The sequence below is a fragment of the Zeus faber genome (genome assembly GCF_960531495.2).
Source record: "Zeus faber genome assembly, chromosome: 3".
NCBI lineage: Eukaryota > Metazoa > Chordata > Actinopteri > Zeiformes > Zeidae > Zeus > Zeus faber.
The window spans coordinates 6,913,513-6,937,175 of record NC_137190.1 but is presented as its reverse complement, the minus strand read 5'-3'; the positions used below and the strand labels follow the sequence as shown (position 1 = coordinate 6,937,175).

Here is a 23,663-nt window from a genome sequence, read left to right as displayed (position 1 = left end):
CGGTGCTGGTGGCATCGCTCTATGTTTCGCCAAATCCATGGCAATTCTGCTGGAAGTTATTTGCAGCCAGGGGTCATTATCCAGAACCTGACCACTAATTGCAGGTATTGACCAATCAGAATCAAGTATTCCACAAAGCCGTCTAATAATATTTTACAAGGTGGCTTTTATGTCACGCTTTTTATGATTCATGTATATCTTGTTTTGCTTATATATTTTTCTTCTTGTATGAATTTAGTTTTTTCGATTATTATTATTTTTTCAAATTCTTTTCTTCCTGGAATATTGAATCTCTTTTACGTTGTAAGGGTAAACTATGTGGCATGTTATTAAAAATAAAATAGTAAAAGCCAAAAAGAAAAAAAAAGTAAAATAAATAAATAAATAAATAAATAAATAAATAAATAAATAATAATAATAATAATAATAATAATAATAATAATAATAATAATAATAATAATAATAATCAAAAACCAAAAGTGATAAAAGGGCTGCGAGTAAAATGGCGCGCGGGGCGGACGGGCCGCGTGCCCCCGTGACGCGGGTGCCGCTCGTGGCGGCGCGCGCGGCGGATTTTCCATCACAAGCAAGATGGCGACGGAGCGTGCGAGGCGAGCCGGCACGCCGAGGCGAGACGAGGCTTGAGGAAGGACAAACGCCGTCGGATAGAAGCGCCTCGTTGTCTGCACGCTGCTGCGGCGGCGGCGGCGGGGGGCGCGGCGGGGGGCGGGCACGGGACGCCGCCGGGATGAGAGAGCGCCGGCCAGGGCGTCTCCAGTAGAGAAGTTGCCCGAGGAGTGTCTTCTACCTTCTCGAAGTGGCGTGAGTATAACGTGATGAACCGTTATCCGAGGGTGAGGGGGGGCTTGAGCGAACAGCTGCAGATTAGCGCTTAGTTCCCCTGGTACAATGGTGGACGGCTCCGACGTGACGGCGGTCAGCTCCTGTCTGTTTCAAACCTCTTGGTGCGTTTTGTTTGCGTTTCATCAGTGACTGACAGTGATTTTGACTCGATCCGGTCGGACCAAATGGTTGCCGTGCGTTTCCACTGAACTCGTATGTGCCACAGGTTGTTTGTTACAGACAGATAGACAGACAGACAGACAAACAGACAAACAGATAGACCGATGGATAGATAGATAGACAGATATATACTGTAGATAAACAGACAGTAGACAGATAGGTAGATAGACAGGAAGGTAGATAGATAGATGACATATGCAGAGTAGATAGATGGACAGAGAGACAGGCAGGCAGAGAGACAGACAGATAGATAGACAGAAAAACAAATAGACAGATGCATAGCTAGATAGACAGATATTAAATTAAACAGACAGAGACAGATAGGTAGATAGACAGGAAAGTAGATAGATAGATAGATGACAGATAGAGTAGATAGATGGACAGACAGACAGACAGACAGTTCATTCATTGCCAAAGGTAAATTGCGGTGTCATAACAGCTCACATCTAAATAAATAGTAATCATAGCATAAACAATATAAATTTGCCCGATACGTCAAAATTCAAATGATAAAAATGGCAATAAACCAGTGCACCTCTGTGCCAGCAATCCGAAATGTAGAGTGGATACGTCATGTTCATGTTCAACTTCACTGGCATGTGCTTTAAAAATACATTGAAATTCTTGTGGTCTGGCTCTCTCTGCGTTAAGTAGAACGGTGGTGTTACAGATGTTGTTTTTAACACACCCCAGTCGGACTCAGGTCGCCCGGATCAATGAAGCCAGCCGCAGGAGGAGTAGTAGAGTCTTATCATACAGTCTTATCACCCCTAATCCGCGCATGGGATCGTGCGGGAGAAGTGTTCACACGAACGGTCTTCTGCACCGTCTCAATGTTCTGGTGCGCTTGTGTGGGTGAGTTGAAGCTAAAAATAAATCCCCAGACATAAATCCCCCCCCCACCCACCCCGGAATATCCCTGACAGTATTTTGGTCACCTAATTGAATAGATCTAGTCTCGTCGGGGTCTATATATCTGGTCTATGTGTATATTGTTTTTAACCGTTGTTTACATACCGTATTTGTATGTTATGGATGCACATGCATTTTACTGGTTTTATGAACATGAACTTTTGATACAGGTTTATTTATTTTAAATTATTCTAGTTTTATTTCTTTATTATTTTGCCACCCTCCTATCTATCTATCTATCTATCTATCTATCTATCTATCTATCTATCTATCTATCTACATTATGGTGGCGTTTCGTGAAGTGTGTGATGAACAGCAGGCTGTAGGCTGAGTGCCAGTGTGTGTGAAACCCTGATTAAAATGCATTATTTTGGATAATCAACAGGGGCTTTGTGATGATGTCGTCTTATTAGACAACTCATCACGCGAGGCAATTTCAGTATTCAACTTCTAAAATGTAGTATGGTTGATGTCAAGGCATTTTAACGTTCTCCAGGGTTGCATCACAAAACCTCCCCACATTTTTAGCTCTTAGTGGTGGTGACACAGGAGAGGCAGAAATATAAACAAGCCTATCATTGCATGCCTGCGTTGTGTATACCAGAATAGTAACTTATGCTGAGGCCAGATGGAGCTTTGTCTACATCTTAAACCTAGTCCTAGCTTTTGTTTTGTTTGGTGGGATTGACGCCTCTCTAAGCTTTATGGACAGACTGAGTGATAGTTTATAGGAGCGGCATGTCTCAAGTGGCACAAGTGTTGTTTCTTTTGGAGGTAAATATGCCAGTTATAACAGGTATTTGCGGTTTTAAGCTCAATATAGTCAACCTCATGTTTTTAGGACAGGCATCCCTAGCCCAGACTTTATCAGCAAATAGTTCACCAAACTGCGTGATTCCCTAATTGTTCTCTTCCTGATGGGGTTTAAATGAACCATGGTAATTTCAACAGCAAAAATAGCCCAATTGGGATAATTGCTGCAAGGTCTCCATATGGACTTCCTATGGTTTCATTCTGTTATTGTGAACTCGATGGAGAGAATGTCATATTGTTTCTGTTATGTCTGTTCTGGTTTGGTGTATGACAGCTGCCATGTTGGCATTCTAAACCGCAGAAGTAGCTGTGGTCAAGTGAAAACATGATATTCAGGACATACTGTAGACTTCGGTGAGTAAAACACTTTTCAAAGGTAAAGCTAGGAGACAACGTCTGACGGGCTGATTGAACTCTCCAGGTCCAACCAATAGGACGGACAGGTCTACAGGTCAACACAGGTCTACAGGCTAATGCCTACCATACAACTATTTTAACCATTTGGCTGAGACTGGGTGTCCACCTTGCGGCCAGATTTCACATTTGCTTGGACAGTTCTGTGAACACAAACAATACTTTTAAATCTGGAATCCAGAGCACCAGCATATTCTGTATGCTGTATGAGTATGTCCAGATCAAAAAACACTATATTAACAGTAAATCAACAAATACGGGTATCTTTACTTATAATAAAGCATATTGTGCTTTGTAACTACTGCCACTGTTATTTTGGTTCTCCCTTCACTCTTATTTTATCGTCTGACAGAATGTGTAACTTGATGTCAGGAAATAATATATGCTCTTAGGAAAAAAAAAAAGTGAATTAAATAAAGCCTAGTTTTTATTTTTTGTGATAGAGGAACCCCGCAAATGACCATCCATATTAAAGCCAAGTCAAATATATTTGCATAGCTCTTCACCACAGTCACCATCTCAGAGGGCTTTGTGGTCCCACATTTTAAGGACCGTTCCAGAACATCACGACAAAGACAGACAATCAGGAAACTTCCAACCAGGGAAAGATATAAAAAAAACCTCAAGTCGGATGATGTGTAATTAAAATAGACTTGATTTGTTATGAATATTTAATTAAAATATACCTTAAGCACAATAAAGTGTGTGTGTGCATCATTTATGTATTATTTAGTATGTGTATCAAAATGGATGCTGTGAACAATTGCAACATTTTTGAGTTAGAATTGCGATGGATTTGAAACAAAACAATCAAAACGGAACCAAAGTTTGCGTGGGATTACGTGGACCCATAGAATTGCATCCTTAAATGCTAATTAGCTGTGGAGCTCAACAGTTTTTCTCTGATGTGAGAAGGCAGGTTGTCTCCTCAGGCTGTGGGTGGCCTTGGGGGTTTGAATGCATATGTTTGGGTGGGTGTGGTCCCCAGCACTAAAGCAAACTCTCTCTCAGTTCTCCTTACAGCTTTTTCTCAGTTTGGATATTCTGCTTTTGTGCATTTTGAGTATTCTGCAAAAATGTAAAATTTACAATGACGTGTTTCTCCAGTTCAGTAATGCGTGGTAGTTTGGTAATGACTCTTCAGTATTCGGCTTGGGCTGATATTCTATAATATCGAATATCGCAATAATTGCCACTTTATCCCCCCCTTCATTCCGTCCACGGGACCATGGGGAGCGAGGGACAGAGCAGCAAAGCGCACTGACAAAGCTCATTCACTTCCTCGCACAAAGAATGTATGGGATGGACACATGCGCGCAACAGCGAGGAAGCAGATGGACGATTTGGGCGTGGATGTTGCAGTGATTAAGTTGTAGCTCTAGGTACTCGCATAACTAAAAATATATTATAATAAAATGTTTTTTAGTGATTGTTATACAGAGCTGCCAAGTCTCAGGCTTTGACCATGAGACACTTGCTTGGTGCCATGTCACTGTTCGGGCGGTGAACGGGAGATCCTTTCCGCACGCACGTTACGTGAATGCCCACGCGCAACTTCCAGGTGGCATAAAACGATAGGTTCTCTACGATCCAGCATAAAGGACTGCACCGTTTCTCCAAAGAAAACAAACATGTGTGCATTTATTGTAGACGTATTTATTGTTATTGAATGAAACCAAAAAAGTGCTGTGCGCAACCCTGCGTGACGAGAACACTTTCTCTGTCGACACCCCCCCCCCCCGCCTCTCAGCCGAGTGAAAAGTGGCACATGGCACAGTGGCGCTTTTCCGGGAGGAAAATATGCTATTAACAGCATCATTTGTATGCATCCCACAACACCATGCAGACATACATATTTTCTCCTCAAATTTGAATAAAAAAAACAGGCATTTCAAGAATTCTTTGCTCAGTCCCCAATCGTTTAATTGCATGTTTTAAGACAAAGACATCCCCATCCCTGACCATATCCAAACGGTGTGTTTTCTCTAACTATTCTATCCCGGTTAAAGGGTTTACTTTAAACTATGGTCTTTTCAACAATTTAAAATAGCCTACCTTTGTGTTATCATAATTTGTCTCAGCAATAAGCGTAATAACAACAATGTCAACTATAAACATTCCCTGAATCAAAGCACAAAGACTCCAACGTTACAGGCCTTGTGAAGAACACGTCTGGCACATTCATCACTTTCTGCCAATCAACCTTTCTGAGTTTAAGGCAAGAAAAGCCTGAAAAGGCTTATCCTGAAAAGAAGGGAAATGATAGTAAGGAATGTAAAAGGTAAAGACGACTAGTCTATTCTAGTGTCTGGAGATTTTTCATTTCCAGAGGGCTAATCAATGGCAATTATTTAACTTGATATGCAAAGATGCAATGGTATCATCTCTGGTATGAAAAAAAAAAAATGTAGTTGGTTTGGTAGCTTCAATGCAAATGACTGTATTGTAGAGGTGATGGCCATCAAGTAGTTCTCAGCGTTGTCAAACAAGAAAATAAACTTTATTTCCCCCAATTCTTGTTAGAGTTTCTGGGAGCTCATCCCCATACATGTCTAAGGCTAGATAGCGTTATCTTTAACACTTTTATTTTTTTATGGGATCCATGAGGACCTCCAAGTAATCTGCCCTGTTGCACTGCATTGCATGTGCTGAAGCAGAGCAATCCATCATGATTTGGTAATGTGTTTGTACAAGATTACCCATTAAAAAAAGTTACCACAGTTTTCCATTTGGGCCAAGAAATAATGTGTGAAAGATTTAGACCTACTTAGCTCAAAGCGACTATTCGATTCAAAATTAAACAAAGCATGTGAGGAATAACTTTAACTAAATTAACAATTACATTCTAAATAATTTTAATAAGCATTTTGTTTGGAGAGAATTGAGTTATGGAGCTCCCAGAGCTGCAGCGATATCTCCATATTAATTGGATTTTACTGAGATTTTATCGAATATGCAACATAGTTAAGCAGGAGAGAAATGCAAAAAATTTATATGGAATGAGTATTCTCAACATTGACTTCAACCATACGACCGCGTGTCATAATACAGCTGTGCAGCGATCACAGTTTGGTGAGGAAAATAAACTACTCATCTCCCACAGAATCCTCATCTCTTGTTAATATTGCACGACTCAACAGTGTCAAAAGACACAGGATCTAACCACCCGCCTTTACTGTTTAACAAGAAGCAGATGTTGGCCAGCAAGGCTTCCTACTGGCTGATGTTTATGTTCTTCAGCACATTCCTTCACCTCCACGTGTCTGCCCTGCTGTTGCTGTCTCTCTGCTGGATGTCCCTGCATCTGGAGCCAAGAGTATTGACGGGGGTATCAGTGTCCCAAACTAGACTACCTTAGTTGGCTTTTATTGGCCCCCAATTCTCCTAAACTTTACACAGCTGGGAAATCTTTCCCCCTGTCATGAGGCAAACCCATGTGGAAAGACAGAGGGAGGTGCTGGTTCTGGATCTCGTATAGAACGTCTCCAGGCTCCATGCTGAGGCTAACAGGTCAAAGAGTTTAAGCTTCGAGGCTTCAATGACTGTCTCTGGCACCGGGCCGTTCATGTGGGGAATTTAACGGTTTCTGTATCTGTAGCTTCCACGTCTGCTTCTCTTGTGTAATGCTAATTCACACAGTGCTTTGTGACCTACTTAGTCATCATTGCTTATTTTATCCGTATAATCTGTACATTCAGCTGTGTCATGAGCTATGCCTAAAGCTCTCATCTGTTACAAGTGACATCTAGACCTTTAAAAAATGCTGGGTAAGCGTGCATTGGCTTAAACATTATGAGGACAAATGGACTGTGAAGACCCTGGAAACCCCCCCCATCTTAAAGCTATTGTGCTGCATAAAGACAATGTCATATATAATTCAGAAACACATAAATATTTACTACAGTGCCTCCAGACTGCCACAAAAGACTCCAACAGTCCGTTAAAGAGCAGTTAAAGAGCATACTCCTGCTGCAACATTCAGTGATTTTTTTTTTGTATCCTGGCTAATAATCACTTTTGACTGCACTCTGGGCTTTATCCTTGAGGCTGAAGCGAGCCTTCCTCAAGGGTCCATCTTCCAAGTAGGGCAGCCAGCAATGAAGATATTTGGATTAGCCGACTTGCACTGAGATGCAGACTTCTATTTTCTCTATTTTCACCTGCCTCAATTTAGAACGTACTGAACTGAATGCTAGGGATGTTAATGACATGAGTTTCTTGCCAGTCGACTCGACGTGTCGGAGGCATCTACGATTAGTCGTGGGGGGGGTGACGGAGAAAGTGTCCCCATTACAGTGTCCCTGTTACGGTTACACACAGGGCTTTTTTTGTTTAATTTAATAAAAAAATGGAGTAAAATAAATAAATGTACAATAAAAACACTTTGTTGGGAAAAAAAAGGTTGCTCTGATCGAAGCTGCAGATCATGCTTCACCATTTTGCCGAATCAACAAGCATCTCTTTGCATGCATTTGCGAATGTAGGCTAAAATAAATAAATACATTTATCATGATGAATTACATATTCAGCTATAAAAACTGTGAGAGAACTGTGTGGTTTTGCCCACGTGATGGCAGTCTGCCATGGTGAGATGATGACAAAGCAGCGTCTCAAATCATACCTCAGGGCTCAACACTAACCGTTGCCCTCGGCAACCAGATTGAGCCAATTGGCAACCATTTTGTGGCCTCTGTTTGCCCCCTTTGGCAACCACTTTTTAACATAAAAAATAGGGACAGCAAACAGTGCACCCACACCTGCACAAATAATTACAATTTGTTGCATTAGTGATATTCAAATATTGCTGTCACAGCTGGAACCAGAATGCTACACGTACGTTTATTCGCATGCGCACCGGTGCGTACCGGTCTAAAATCCCAGCGCACCACTGAGTGTCTCTCCTGCCGGGCTGCCGACAGCTCTGTCAGCCGAAGAGTTCGATCACAGTGGATGGCAGTCGAGCAAGGTTATTACAGTCAGGAATGCAAACAACTTGCTATTCAGCGAATGTCGCCTCTTTTCACCTTATTTTGGGTTGGGGGCGGGGTGCAGCGACCCATTTAAAAAAATATATATATATATATATATATATATATATTTTTTTTTTCATTTTTTATCCATCCGAGAGAACGATTATCTAGTGGACTCGTTCCCTGATATTACGTCAGAACTGCCGTGGACACAGCTCTAGTCTCCAGTTTAAAGTGCTCTAAACAACCAGGAAGCTATGCTGCGTTCATGGCTCGGAAAGCTGTAATGCGTGTCGGAAGTGATGCATTCGTTGGAACTTGGAAAACTGTCGGCCAACACAAGTATTTTTCAGGTCTTTTATTCACCATACATATGTTTGCATGTATGGTGTACAGTACTGTACAGTTAACTAAAACTAAACTAAAATTAGGTGTGAACAAAACATTTTAGTTAAAACTAGACAGAAAAAAAACAAAAAAACTGAAATTATATTGTCGTTACAAAACGATTGTACCTAAAATGAAGAAATATACAGGAAATGTCTTTAGTTAGTCTTTTTTTGGTCCATTTGTTTAGATTTTTCAACATAATGCCAGTTCTTATTTTGTAGATAGACAGCATTAATGATGAGCATGTCTTAGACCTTATCTGGTGGAGAGCTACTTTTAAATGGAAAGATGCGCATTAGAATTTACCATTGTTAACAATGAGGGGACAAACAGGACTGTTGAGATTCATATCGCCTGTGTGGTGAGCGTTTATTGTAAATGTGGGTGTAAGAGCGACAGAGACACAGGCTCAGTGTGACCAGGCCAGCTCTTGTCTGTCTTGACTTGTTTCTTCCTCTCTGAAGATTCAAATTCTGTAAAGTATCAGATAAAATACAAACTACAAGGAATTTTGGTCAGTTACTGTGATAGAGCTTTTAAACATTCTTATATGTCACATTTTCATCATTAAGCTGATGTATAACTGCATAGTATCTTAATTAATCAAAATATAAGGTTACTAAAAATGGCAACCATATTTTCAGTTTCGGCTGAAGCTGATGCCTGGTTGCAGCTTGGAAACCACTTTTAAAAGTTAGTGTTGAGCCCTGCGCAAGCTCAACTTCCTCTCCCACACTGCCATGTGCATGCGCACACTGTGTTCCCTCTCCCATTTGGAAAACAGTTCTGTTAGTTTTTTATTTTATTTCGAATTTTATGAAGAGGCTCTAAACAGTAAAGTTTGTAGAAGGTTTAAAAAAAAAAAAAAAGGATTTCACTTCTTACTGTCGACACCCGTCGGCAGTCGGTCGATTAGTCAACACCGTTTAACATCCCTGCTGAATGCACTTCCCTGCATGAGAGTCAGGTAAGATCAGGCATTAAAGATGCGTTTTTGGTGGATCAACCATACCTAGATGTTGCAAACTGCTGATCCTGAATTCCTGGCTACCGAGAAAATATAGCAGAACTTGTGAAATTGCAACATAACTATTTTAAGTTGCTATAGACAAATATTGAACAAACAACCTTAAAATGATAGCTTTAAAGTTGTCTCCATATTGACAGTTTCCTGCATCTATTTCCTTTTATTGACATTTTATTCCAATGCCAGGCTGAATGTTTTGTTTTGGGGCTAAAAAACTGCCAAAACCGCCACCCTCACCTGCACAGGAAAGTCTGCTGGAGTGCGATCAAAAGTACAAACGTCTATATGAGCGGTGTGGTGTTTCCATGGTGAGCTCAGGAGGGCTGCCTTCCTCAGCCCAGCTCAGATGTGGAGCAGGCAGAGAGCGAGGGGGTGTGAAGCAGGGGGGGAAGTATGCACATTTTGTCCTATATATATTCCTTATGTAATGTGTGTAACGGCAGCTTTGGTATTTAGTTTGCATTGTATTTTTAGCAGGCTAACATGTGGTGGGAACGAGGCACATGTTCTCTGGCACATGATGCAGACGAGCAGAGAAGTTGCAGCAATGCCCTCTGTTAATTTGCTTCCTCAGAGGTGTAATAAGCCAGGCTAATCTTTAAAAGCACATGTCTTCTGCTTTCTGTGTTTAATTTTCTACATTCACGGACGCTTCGATCGCTCAACTATTTTTTAACCTTGCCAAATCTTTTCACAAAATAGCATCTGGCTCTGCTGCAGAGTTCCTCCATGCCTTTCCATCTATCCACAGAGGAAGAAACACTTTTTCTGCATCCATCCAATAAGACATTTCTTACTAGATCGAGAGAGGCTGTTCCCCAGCTAAGCCTCAGGATTACCTGTGGGACTGTCTAGTGTGTTACTGTTACTACCCTGGCTAATGGTCTGTGGCAGTTTCGCCTCCCACGTGCTACCCAAGTGCCGTGTTCAGGTCCCTCCAGCACAGTGACACAGACAACGGGGCCAGAAAACACACAAGTTATTTGTGGAGAGGGGACTTGATAGAACAAGCCCCGGAGCAGATGGACACAGGTCATGACAGGGCTCCTCTCTTGAGTGTGTGTGGGGATGGGGGTTCTGGGTCCCTAATTATCTACAGGTAGATACAGGTCAGGTGTGGCTGCTCAAACCACACCACATGGTCCTTGAGTCACCACCAATTTTATATATACACAAATAATTAATTGAATGCGCCATGATATATCGTAACACGGTTTTCCCTAGAATTTTTTTCAGGCCTGGTGGTACGCACCTTAAAAGCCCTAAACAGACGAGGTGATGTTAAGGGCATAATAGCCGGGCCAGCCTCAGTCTGATGGTGCCGCGGCTGTGGTGTCACGTTCACAGTTCACACTGCCCACAGCAACGGTGAGCGCAGTCATTTAAAGGGACTCTGATTTGGGATACCTTGGTCACGTGACATCACCCGATATTGAGCTCATTACCGTCATCGTTGCAAATAAAAATAAATATGCCTATGGAATAAAGAGGGCAATAAATATATAAATAAATGTAAATTTAAATGACTAAATATACACCTGGCGGAGACGCACATGAGCTCTTTCATTCAGTTCATGGGGTCTTTCATCACTTTCATAGGTTTTGTGAGACCCTCCGAATCTTATGCGAAGTTTCCATTTTCCAAGATGCAAAGTGAGAAAGCCCAACTCCCGTAGCACACACCGCCGTGCCGGTGCGGGTGCACACTCGCTCCCTCTCCCATTTGGAAAACAGTACTGTTCATTTTTTATTTTATTTTAAACATTTTGAATAGGCTATTTTGGGAATCAGTAAAGTTTTTAGAACGTTGTGAATAGGCCATTACCAAAAAAAAACAATTTTTTTTTCGATTTTACTGTTGACACGGGGATCACTGAGACAGTCGCTCGTCTAGTCGGCACATTTGAACATCCTTAGTTTCCCTACTTACATGTGTTTAAATAGCAAAAATGGACTGTAAATTCCAATAAAAAAAGACAGTTATTTTTAATTTCTTTTGGGTGACAGTTATTTTTGGCGTTCCATTTTTTTTCCCCGGGCCATGGGGGTTCTTGTTGGTCTGGCGGCCCACCAGGCCCATCCATTTATAGGGGGAACACTGCGTAATGTTCTTGCATTGTATGTGTTGGAATGAATGTCTAAGATTCTTGCACTGAGAGGCCAACAACATGCTCCTGGTGTCACATTATAGCTCACTTAAAGGTGTTTATCTGCATTTCTGGAGTGCTAGATTATGGCAGAGGATTTAGTTCCATAAATCAGCACTTCCCAAGTGTGGCAACATGTGGGATTGGGACCAAAATACGTCATAAAAACTGAAAATGAGAAACAAAGCAGTTCGTCCACGAAAGGTGGAAACATAATTTTTACATCAGAAACTGATTGTCCTGCTATAGCAGTCATTAACAGTGCTGTAAACTGTGTTTTATTTTACTCAGTTGTTTCCAGGCCAGTTTAAAAATCGAATCTGTATCTTTGTATGAGTTGGAATAATTTTGAGGTTATTTTTTTTGTAGGTCCCTTTAATTAGTAATTTGGAGGGACCCTTTTTTCTTGAATTGCTCAATTTCTGTATCAACAGAGTCACGTCGCACGCGTTATTTTCTGTCTGGTAAACTGATGTGTTGTCATGTGAATGAGAGTACCAGACATTTAATAGTCTGTCTAGTCTGTTGGACAGGAAGCACATTTTAATTCCGTGGTTGTGGACACTGGAGACTGGGCAGATGTGGGTTGCTTTTGCTCCCTTAGCCACTCTTGTAGCTGATATTTCCCAGAAGGTTTAATTGTATGGTAACCAGAGATACCATCCCGGCAGCAAGGTGGAGCTACTATTGCTATCCATGAGGGTTAGGGCTGAGTAACAGAATTCAGTACTTTTATGGTTTCAACCAAATTGCATAATAACTCTCAAGTAGCACAATATTTTGTAGTATTTCTGTGGCAAGAATAAATGTGTCTTGTGATTGTATTTACATTTTTGGAAAAGAGTATGGAAAAGATCAATAGTATTGTTTAGGTCTGAAACAATTTTATTTTAGTTTAGGTCCTAAACAATACTATTTTTGAGACAAAAAGTCAAGGTACCAGTACTACTAAGGGATTAACCAAAACTCAGCCCTCATAAAGACTAAATTATGTAATGAATATTAGAGTCTGACCGATTTTGGAGAGTCCAAGCCCATTGATTACCGATGTTTGGACCGATATGTTGTCAACAAGTGCAACATTTGTACATTTTTAAATCTTATATTTTATGAAAGCTTCTATATTTGAACATTTGATTTATAAGAAAACACATAAATAAAAATATACATACAAATAACTTTTGGTTAGATAAAAAAATTAAAAAGATGATACTAAATAACATTTTTATTTTGTACTTTTTTTCTCGAATTCCAGTGAACACATTTTCCAATACAAATTTGTTTCCCGTGTTTTCGCTTCCTGCTTGGAAACCCGTGTCCGTATCTAAATGTGAGTATAAAAATTAAAACATGGATGGATTTATAATGCCTAGTTGGACTACCGCGCTTATTTTCGTGAGTAACTTTAAAGTGCAGGATAAATAATCAATGTGTTTTTGTTTACTATACTTGGGACTTAGGAAAAATGGGATGTATCAGCTGCATAACTGCCGAACTCAATGTGGTTATAAAAGTCAAATAATAGCTGACCTATCCACCAGACCAGACGCTCCTAAAGCATTGAAAATGCTCATAAATTCTGCATGTCCGATGCTTTGACAGGGTCTTCCTGTCTCTTTCTAACTGTGACAGAGTGATGAGGAGAGATCTCTTTGCAATCTGAGTGCAAGTTGCAAACACCGCAAACAAGCTTTTTCTCTTTCAGTGGTTGGAACAGAGAGCCAAAGGAAAAAACATGAACAATTATTGGAACGTTAAATTTTTTCAGCCGATCGCGATCATTTTGTAAAATCCTACAGTATGTTTCCATAAAAATTTGAAGGGAAATTTTTAGCTAATATTAGAAATTAGAGCCTGACATACCAGCCATTATTTGACTTTTCTGAACACATTGGGATTGGCAGTAATGCAGCCGACGTCTCCTGATTTTTAAGCAAGTATAATAAACAAAAAAACATTGATTGTTTACCCTGTACTTGTCTGTTTTACACTACTTATAAGTTACCCACTAAAACAAGCACAGAAGTCTCACTACGCATTTTAAATCCATCCATGTTTGTTTACAAGTGTGTCTAGACACGGACACAGCTCTCCAAGCAGGAGCCGATGCTGTGTTCATGGGAAACTCGGAAAACTAATTTGTTTCGGAAGTGATGTGTTCACTGGAATTCGGAAAAAGAATAAAAAATAAAAATGTAATCTAATATTATCTTGTACATAATATCTTGTATCTTGTTTTTCATCTATTGAAAAGTTATTTGTGTGTTTATTTGTATTTATTTCTTTGCTTATTAGTTAAATGATCTCAAATATATAAAAACTTTAATAAACAAAGCACTGATATTTGACAAAATATCAGTGCTAGCCCACCATCGGTATTTGGTGGGCTAGCACTCTCCAAAATCGGGATCGGCATCGGAGCCAAAAATCTGTTAGAAATACTGCAACCAAATATTGCCACGCTTCAGCTGTTGAGTTGAGGAAAATGAACTGTCTACTGCTTTTCTGCAACAAATATACATGCGTTGTTACACAATTATAATGTTATTATGCTATGAAAGTGACATATAGCTCTCATGCAAGCCTGCAAGTGGACTGATCCACTGGAGGGATGGAGGGAAATTCAGTTAGTCTCATCATGTTTTTGACAGAAAAGCAGGTCTAACAAAAGCATTATATAACAGCTTCTCCAAGGCAGACAGTTCAGAAAACATATGCAACTGTAACACTGAAAATAGCAATTAAACAATGCTTATTGTAGCACAATTTTAGCAGTTATTAAATTACCTTGTGTGAGCCGGTGGACAGGCCTGGTCTCACAAAGCAAGAGTTGCCTCTTGGCAGTCTTTGCATCAAGTCAAGACATTTAGGAGAGCTAACACCCTCTTAATTGGTCCCCTCTCCCCACACCCTCTTACTTCATGCCCGTGGAATTGGAGACACTGATTTGCGGGCAGCAGCTGTATTATGTGAATAAAATCAACATAACCCTTAGATTAGAAAATCTGGTTCTAATAAAGCTGCTCTTGCAGAAGACGAGGTTCCAAATGAAAACTGACCCTGCCACACCCAGTCGGGAAAATGGCAGAAGATTCCCTGTCAGCGACAAATTTTACCATTCATACTGTACCTCTCCGTGTACAAAGTATGTTTTTACACAGAGAAAGTACTTCAAACGTGATCCATTGATTACAGTCAGTGTGTATACAGTATATTCTCAAAAGGCACACAGTATCCACAGATTCCCATTTCTGCTTTTAAACATCCATCCATTTTCTATTTTTGGCAGACTCAATGGAGAAGTGGACACCAGTAGCCTAAAACAAAAGAAAGAAAAATCAATTTTAAGGCTGGATGTTAGTGTCTGCTCTCTTTATCAGCCTAGTCAGCATGAAGATGGAGAATCTTTTTGTGAAGCTGGAGGCGAGGATCTTTACACTATGGTGCCTCACGTTGGGACTGGGTGACATTGACAAAATCAAATATCACCATATTTTTGGACAAATACCTCTAGCTATAATTTGATGATATTTTGGGGACGCCTATTGGGGCTTTCGTAAGATATTTACACACAGGAACAACTTGAGAAACGAATTATTGGTAATGTGGATGTTATAACCAAGCTGTTAGACATGGATTGCAATAGATAGAACAGTCTATAAAGTTCAGAAAAACTGCATTACTCTACTTTATTAAAGCCCATTTAATTATATCATATTATGATATAATTAATGACAAAAATTCGAGGCAATATCTAGTCTCATATTACAATATTGATGTCATAATGGCCAACCACCCCTTCTTCTTGTCCCTTCAGGTTTTGCCCTAGAAGCCATTTTTAAGATTATTATCTGAAAAAGTCTCTTGGTTTCTCTTGGCACAATTTAGGTTCTTCTATAGTGTGCTTGGGAGATAAAATTGGCTTCCATTGTTGAGTTTTTTTTGGCACTTGCACCCCACAGATATCTCTCTTGCTCATTTGTCAAACCAATTCTAAACCAAACTTGCACTCACAATCTTTCTCCGGGAAGCAGAGAATGCATTTGCAATACATATGTATAATGGCTACTTGTCAGTAGGAGCATTAAAGGGGGCCTGTTATGCTCCTTTTCAACAAGTTAATATAAGTCTCTGCGGTCCCCAAAACATGTTTTTGATGAAAATACCACTCAGATTATGCATTCTAGCCATTCTAACATGCCTCTAACCCATCCTGTTCCAGGACACTCTGTGTAAATGGTTCGCGCCACCCTCCTGAGGCCCCTAGTTCTGTGAGCCAATGGGGTTTGAGCACAAGTTCCGTGATCTGTGAGCAAATGGGGTTTGAGCCATAAAAATCTGCTTCTGAACAAATTTGAGGCGAGAAATAAGCAATCAAGTTGCTGAATCGTCTCTCAAATTAGATCTGCAAGGACTAATTTCAAAGGTTGTTCCGACTTTCGTTGCTTCAAGCTCGTAGGGGGACACAGACTCCACTGCGCACTGCGATGCACCAGGACACCGCACGTGGGAATTTTGTTTCACGTAAATGTCCTAAAATAAAATAAATACATCTACAATAAAAACACACTCTTTTTATTGGTTTTGTTTGGAGAAACGCACAGCTGATCGTGCGCCGCAGCCTACAGTCTGTCTACCGCATACTATTAAATTTTTTTTTTTTTAGAAAGAAACATACAGCAGAATTAGATTTTAAATACTTACATTTCCATTGTCTGCAGTTTCTTCTCAGACAGTTGGTATTAATTCCTCTTTCTTTTAAAAGATTTCTGCTGGTCTGTAATCCAACAGAGCAGTTCCCAGCGGCGCCTGTTATTCTCCGGCAGTGGGTGGAGTTACTCAGATGGAGGGCGGTTCTAATTCTCAATGTGTCTCAATGTGACGCAGGACCGAGTCACAAATCTGACATGTTTTCTAAAATATACAGCTCACAAAAAGCTGACTGGGTTGACTTATTTCACAGTTTGCGTGTTAGCAGGCCCATCAGAGACCCAAATGTAGGCGCACAAGCACCGAGAAAGTGGGTTTTCATGGTAAGTCCCCTTTAACAACACTTTTGGAAAGTTAATCTCACAGCGAGAAACACACGTAGGGTGATGGGTGGATGGAGCTGTGCTCTACAAGCCCAATCTACTTATATTTTTGGGTTGATTGTCGCTAAAAGGTTTAATTTATTTTCTTTGTAGACAAATGATGATGAGATGATGAACATTGAATTTCGTTTTTTATTTTTGCTGTCAAAGCATTGGCCTATTTAGCCCCTTTCCCAAATGGAATCCGTAACATTGCTGGATAAAAAATATCCGGCAAAGGCAGTGGGTCGTCATTCCCACATCGGCCTCCTTTACGGAAAGGTTCCGTGTACCGTGTAAAGTTTGTTCCCACACGACGACTGTTACGGATACATTACGTACTGTTCGCATGAGATGTGTCTAATATCACATGAGACTAGGTAACAGTATCATATTCGCTTCCTGTCTGCCCGCCCCTCCTGGACGGACTCTTTCCTCCGCTGGAGGGGTCAGAGCCCCCGTCCCCTACACGCTCTGCCTCTGGAGAAGGAACGTTCTCCACCCTTTCTACCTCTCCCTGTCCGATCGTCTACAGCTCTGCGCTCCAGTGCAGCTAGCAGTGCAAGCGAAGCCCTTGTGCCGGATGACCCCGCACCACACCCCTACCTCTAAAAGACACGTCTCGGGTCTGAGTGTCATTGTTAAGACGAAAAACAATTTATTTGAACAATATAAAGACCTGTCTCCGTCGAGACTACACGTGTTTCAGTTTCTCGTCTTTGCAGCCGAGCTCTACGGATTGGATTCGGACTCACCATTTTTCTGGATGTTTTCTTCCCGAAAACAAATAACTTTTGAAATATTTGTACAAAAAAAATATTTGTATTTGTTTATTTGTATTCGGTTCCACTTCTACTTTACGTCAATGTTTCTGCTTTCATTCCCATACACTTCTGTTCACAGCTATACCGGCATTTTCCCATAAATTATACTACTTTGAAAATGGGGAGATTTACCAAACAGATTTTACGGAACATCAAGACCAGATCCCTTTCAAAGATGATGCCATTGCCAATACTCGCGGGAGTGGGAAAGGGGCTTTTGATTCCATTCCATCAGCCCTGGCATTAGACTATGAAAGCGACAATTCAATATAGGCTTGGGCCGATATTTGATAATATTGAAGTTCTCGATATTTGCCACCATATGTGATATTTTCACAGTTTCTAAATATTGCTCCCCGTCCATCCGTGGTACCACAGGGAGCAAGGGACGGTGCAGCAGAGAGCACAGACAAAGCAAGGAACAGCGAGGAAGCAGATGGAGCCTATGATTTGGACATGGTGCGGATGGTCCGGTGATTAAGTTGCAGCTCCAGTTTATTACTTGCAAAACTAAATTAATATCATAAAAAAAGTTTTTTTTAAATTGTCATACAGAGCTGCCATGTCTCTCATTTTGACCGTGAGACCGTCACTGTTCGCATGGTGAATGGGGGATCCTTTCCACATGCACGTTACGTGAACGCCCACGCGCAACTTCCTAGTTGGAGCGGCATAAAGCGATCCGTTCTCTGCGATCCGCTATAAAGGTTCACCGTTTCCCTAAAGAAAACAGATAGTGTTTTTTATTGTAGATGCATTTATTGTAATTGAATGAAACCCAAAAAGCCCCCCCCCCCCCCCCCCCCCCCGAAAACGACGATAATATTGTGTATCGTGACATTGGGACTGCATTGTGATATAAAATTTGGGATATCACCCAAGCCTTATTCAAGAGTAAATAATAAATCATTAACAAATGATGATAGAGCACCTGCTTTCTAATCCCCCAAGCTGTGTCTTTTTTTATCTGAATGCAATTGATCCACTCAAATTGTGATTCATTTTTTTTCTAGTTGTAGTAATGATTTCTCAACGATGTCAGTAAAACCCTTTAGCAGTCTTTGCTTCTGAAGCGAGAGTATCTTCTGTTATGCAGTCAGGGCATGTCTTTAATTTTACTGCAGCTCAAGGAAACTACTGTTTGGCTTAATCATCCTGCTTCCTTGCCTGCCTGACAAGCATAATCACAAGGTTGTTTTTTATTTTTTTATTTTTTTGTGTGTGATTCAGGCGTAATGAGAAACCTCAATGCACCTGTTAAAGATAACCGTTGAGGCTTACCTAACTCTTTATTGTTCTAGTGCACCACATTATGAAAACTGACCACTTGATACTCAAATAAAGCCCCGTCTCCATATACAATCTGAATCTCTCTCATAAATTGTATTGCCTAGTCAAGGGCACGACACCTCTATTCTAACTATAATCAGAAAAAGGATAACCACCTCCCTCCCACTCTCCTGGTGCAGGCGGCTGGCGGGGATGGGAGATGATGGAGGACAAGGGCCCTCGTGTAGCCGACTACTTTGTGGTGGCCGGCCTGACGGACTCCTCCACGCCCCTGGATCAGGAGATCCACTTCGACGACGCCTGCCACAAGACGGCCAAGCCCAAGGCACCAATCACGGATGTGGCGGTGGTGATCCGTTCGCTGGGTGAAGAGGTGCCACTGGGGTTCAGCTGCATAGAGACCACGCCCAGTGGGTTGTCGGCCGACCTCAACAATGGTGGCCTCATGGCGCCGCAGATCTTCTTGTGCTACAGACGAGGCTGTGACAAGCCACCACTCACCGACCTGGGGTGAGTGAATATGGACTTATCTGACCTCAGTGGAAATCCCATCATCACAAATTAATTTATGATTTTGTGGTTGGCTGATAAAATTTCACCATATCTGATCTATAGCTGGAGCAAATTTGGTAGAGGTGTACAAGATGATGTAATTGTCACTGGGTTAGGAATAACAGGCCAGTTAAGTTTGCTTGCTTCCCCAGTGTAGAGCAGTGGTTCGGCTAGATATGGAATTTTGGACAAAATCATGTCGAGCAATAAAAATCTCAGATTGGGGAGCTAGAGACCAAATATCATCAAATTGGATCTATGGCCTAATGCCTTTCTGCAAAAGTTGCCTTTATGTTGCTTTAGTTTACCATCGTCCAAAAGATGCTTGATGAGACGGAATTCATCAAGGCAGCAAGGTTCCAACAGCAAAATACCAAATAGTCAGGCTGTCAAGTAGAATTCAGCTCAGTACTATGACTCATCTCCCAGCACATACTGAAACAACTACTGTATGTTCAGGACAGTTAATTAGGAATGGGTGCAGCTCGTCATCCCAGTGGGCAGGTCCTGGCCGTCTCTGCACCAGCCATTACTCAATCCCCACCCTGCTTGCCCCAGGGCGGGGACGGACTATTGCCGCCTTAGAGAAAACTTAACGAAAAACGGCATGGGATTTTGGGGCTTTACCACTACAATACGTTGGCAGGCTCTCGCAATTCGATTTCAATACAAAAAGGTCATGATATGATTCTATATTAGTATATTGACAATTTAGACATAATGACAATTGCTATTTAACTTAAGTGAGAAATGTTTACATAACTTGTAAACAATGTAGCAATGTTAAAATTCTGATTGGATCAATTCAGGAATTGAAACAATAGAATTGAATCAGAGTATTGTAATATTTTTAGCCCAGCCCTTGCAGTTTTGTCAAAAATTGTTGAACGTTTAATCACCTCCATCGGCTCTCATTGCTGTATTCAGCATCTTTTGAACTGAAGACTGTGGCCGAGGGGTCACTTCTCAGGGTGGTAAGGAGGAGGAAGAGAGCGAGGACCGGTTTGACGCAGTGTGGCCTTGGTTTATTTATGTGGTAGGCTTTCTTGAATCCTGAACTTAGAGGCTCGCAGGCCAAAACGATAGACAATGAAAGGAAAGGAGGAATGTCAGGCTCTTGCGCTCCTGGCGCTGCGGCTGGGCTCCTGCTGGGCTCTCAAGCGCCGGACACCAATCCCCTACTGCAAGACAGACAAAGACTTAAGAAAACCTTTGTGCAGCGAAGGTTCACCACCACTTGGACGCTAATTCGATCGATTTCTGGACAGCTGTGCGACCACGGGAAGGAAGCTGCGCTGCCGTCTGCAGCCGTGGCTTAACGGCACCCCTCGGTCCGCCACAAAGACGTCCGGAGCTGTTGGTCAGTCTGTTCACGGAAGCAGGCAGTGACAACTGCTAAGTGGACACAAACAGGAGTCTCCAACGCTGCAGAGCTCGGTGCTTATCAGGCACTTACACAGAGGCTGCTGCCAGGGCTGTCAGATGGCGGGCAGCATGCTGTATCAAATGTGTTGATAACCCAGAGGGGCTGCACTTGCTAGTCAAAAGAATCTGGACCAGGGTGATGACATGAGTAACAAGTGTGTGTGTGTGTTATTCCACCAGTAATTGAAAGTCTTTCAAAACACTAAGAAACATTATGACATGCATAAGTTCATCTGTGTCTGTGTCTGTGTCTGGTACACTACAAGGCCCGACGGCGACGGGCCTCGTAGTGTAACCCAACTGCACGCTGCTACGCAAGCCTTTTTTATAGAAACAAGATAAACTTACATAGAAATGTTTTAGTAAAGAGTGCAGTCAATCAATTTGTCCAGTCGGAAAATGGCATTTTATGTTGTGTTGTTTAAGTTGCCGTCTCCTGCACCAGCAAATGTTTCCCCCTCTATGTAAGAGATGCTCCTCCCTCGCCAGGAGGTGCCCTGGCTGAAAAGGAGCGCACCCACTGTCACGTCAGGTTCACAAAGCGAAGGCACACAGGCACTGGTCTCAACATGGGGTTTTATTTCAATAAGTTATTTTACTATTATTATTTATGTGTGAAAAATACTGTTTATACCTGTTCTACACAAAATTAACTAACTATAGGGCTGGTTTTATTTTTTATTGTGAAACATCTGTAAAGTATTATATATATTTATACAAAAATGTATATTTGAACGATCCACTATCCTGGACACCTCCCCTCCAATCAGATTTATTTATGCAAATTACACAGAGGGTAGCACTAGTTATTTGTGGCAGACTACTATCAAAACATTTTTTACCCTTTTTTTTTCATAAATATAAAGATACCAAAACCGTACCATTACTGTGGGCGCGATACATTGCGAACCATGCGAAAACGATCAGGTATGAAGTCAAAGTTCACAAGGTTTGTTACAGAAAACAGGCAAGGGTCCAAACCAGGAGATCCATCAGAGAAGGCAACCTTAACCAGCAGGAAACAGGTAGAATCAGGATCCAGGGAATTAGGTAATAAGTGCAGTAAGACAATCTAGCAGAGAACAAAGGGAAGTGGACTGGTGTTTATGTAAACTGAGGGACTAATGAAGGAATGAGCTGCAGGCGGGGAAAACCAGGTGAAGGGAAAGGTGTGACTGCAAACTGTAGGATCTGAAATGACATGACATGAGGAAAACAAGCAGATTAAATTAATCCATGAAAACAAATGGGTAAACTGAATGAAGGGAGCATAAATTATGGGAGATCAGGGAGGATTCATGACAAAGACCGGGACTTTCTTTACCCCAAAATTTGACTACTGATAGATTCATTACTTTTTGGTGGTCGGGACCTCTTTTCATCAGAGGGTGATGTTCTTATTTTTTGAATAAACAACAGTTTACTGACCACAACCAGCTACACTGCTTTATCAAATTCACTGTTGCTGCCATCCACTTCTTGAGCTTACCCAGTCTTTGCATGGTTACTGGGAAGGGGGGACCCCACCATCAACAATGGAAACAGCATCTAGAGGAGCACTTGCATAATGCAAATACATTTAATGGCAATATAAATATGGGATTTTTACAAAATAATCTTACTTGTGTGGTATATAAAAAAACTCCCACATTAGTAAGATATACTTAGACCAGGGAGGAGTAAAATATCTCGTCTACTGTTTCAGCATGTTGGTCTACAGCCTCATTCAGAGATGATGTCAGGGGGACACCAGCTGCCAGTTGATTATTTCCCTGTCGTGCTCGTCTTGAACGGCATTTGTTATGTCAGCGCCATACAAAGGAGAAAGAGATGACGGAATCTCTGCAGCTGGATTAAGCCATCGCATGGGAGATGTGGCCGACTCGGAATGTCAGCGCTTGGTGGGGAATTGGTTAGCCCTGTGTTGACTCGGCCAAATAGAGAATTGTTTCAGCCCCGGCTACTCGGAAATCTGAAAGCCGGCCAAAAAACCTGAGCCGACAGCCTGTCTACAGAACAATCTGGCCAGATGCTGGTGCAACGGTCATGCACACATACTGTAGATTCCAATAAAACCCATACCTCACTCCCATAGACTTTTCCATTTTTAGATGAACAAAGCTGATAAAGCCCCTCCCCCACCACAACACTTTAGGGTGCTGTACGAGTGGAAGGAGCGTCTGAAACATGGCTGCCACCTCATCCAGACCACGCCCACTGGTCGCCCGGCCAACATCAGCAGCACCTCGTCCCAGCGCATCTACGTCACGTACCGGCGCGCCCCCGAGAGCCAGCCGCACGCCGCGCTGGCCGTCACCGACATCTGCATCATCATCCCGGCCAAGGGAGAGACGCCGCCCCACACCTTCTGCAAGGTGGAGAAGAATCTCAACAGCAGCATGGTATGTCACTGTGATACTATATTCTTCCACATTGTCCAGCTCAACAGGTTAAGCGGTTCTTCTAGTTTGTGTAATTGCCAATTCCTACAATCAAAATTCAACATCAGCATCCTCAATGCAGCATGCGTTTAGCTCTCACATCCAATCTCTCTGTTGTTGATAACATCTGTTGAAAATCATCCTTCATGGTTTCCGTTCACTGTGGGCTGATAGCTCTGCCCTAATTACCGTTGCCGGTTGTTCCGATAATATATAGTTTTGATCTCGGGAATTATTTTTTATCACTGTGAAATTGATGTTCACATTTGATGTTCATTACCTCTCGGTCTACGTTTCTCAGTTTGACAACATCACCGTGTGTGGGGGGGTTTGATTTGAACCAACCTTTATTTAGTAAACTGC

At 41.7% G+C, this 23,663-nt stretch overlaps 1 protein-coding gene across 1 annotated transcript in view; it reads left to right on the top strand.

Moving 5' to 3' along the window:
- Window positions 1–666: 666 nt before the first annotated feature.
- The window catches only part of LOC307228481 (C-myc promoter-binding protein-like), a 73,919-nt gene continuing 50,922 nt past the window's right edge, over window positions 667–23,663 (top strand). Inside the window, exons 1-3 of the mRNA XM_079998145.1 lie at window positions 667–822; window positions 19,062–19,392; window positions 23,015–23,261. Coding sequence (XP_079854271.1) covers window positions 19,082–19,392; window positions 23,015–23,261 — 558 coding nt within the window. The 5' untranslated portion in view covers window positions 667–822; window positions 19,062–19,081. The remainder of the gene's footprint in view (window positions 823–19,061; window positions 19,393–23,014; window positions 23,262–23,663) is intronic.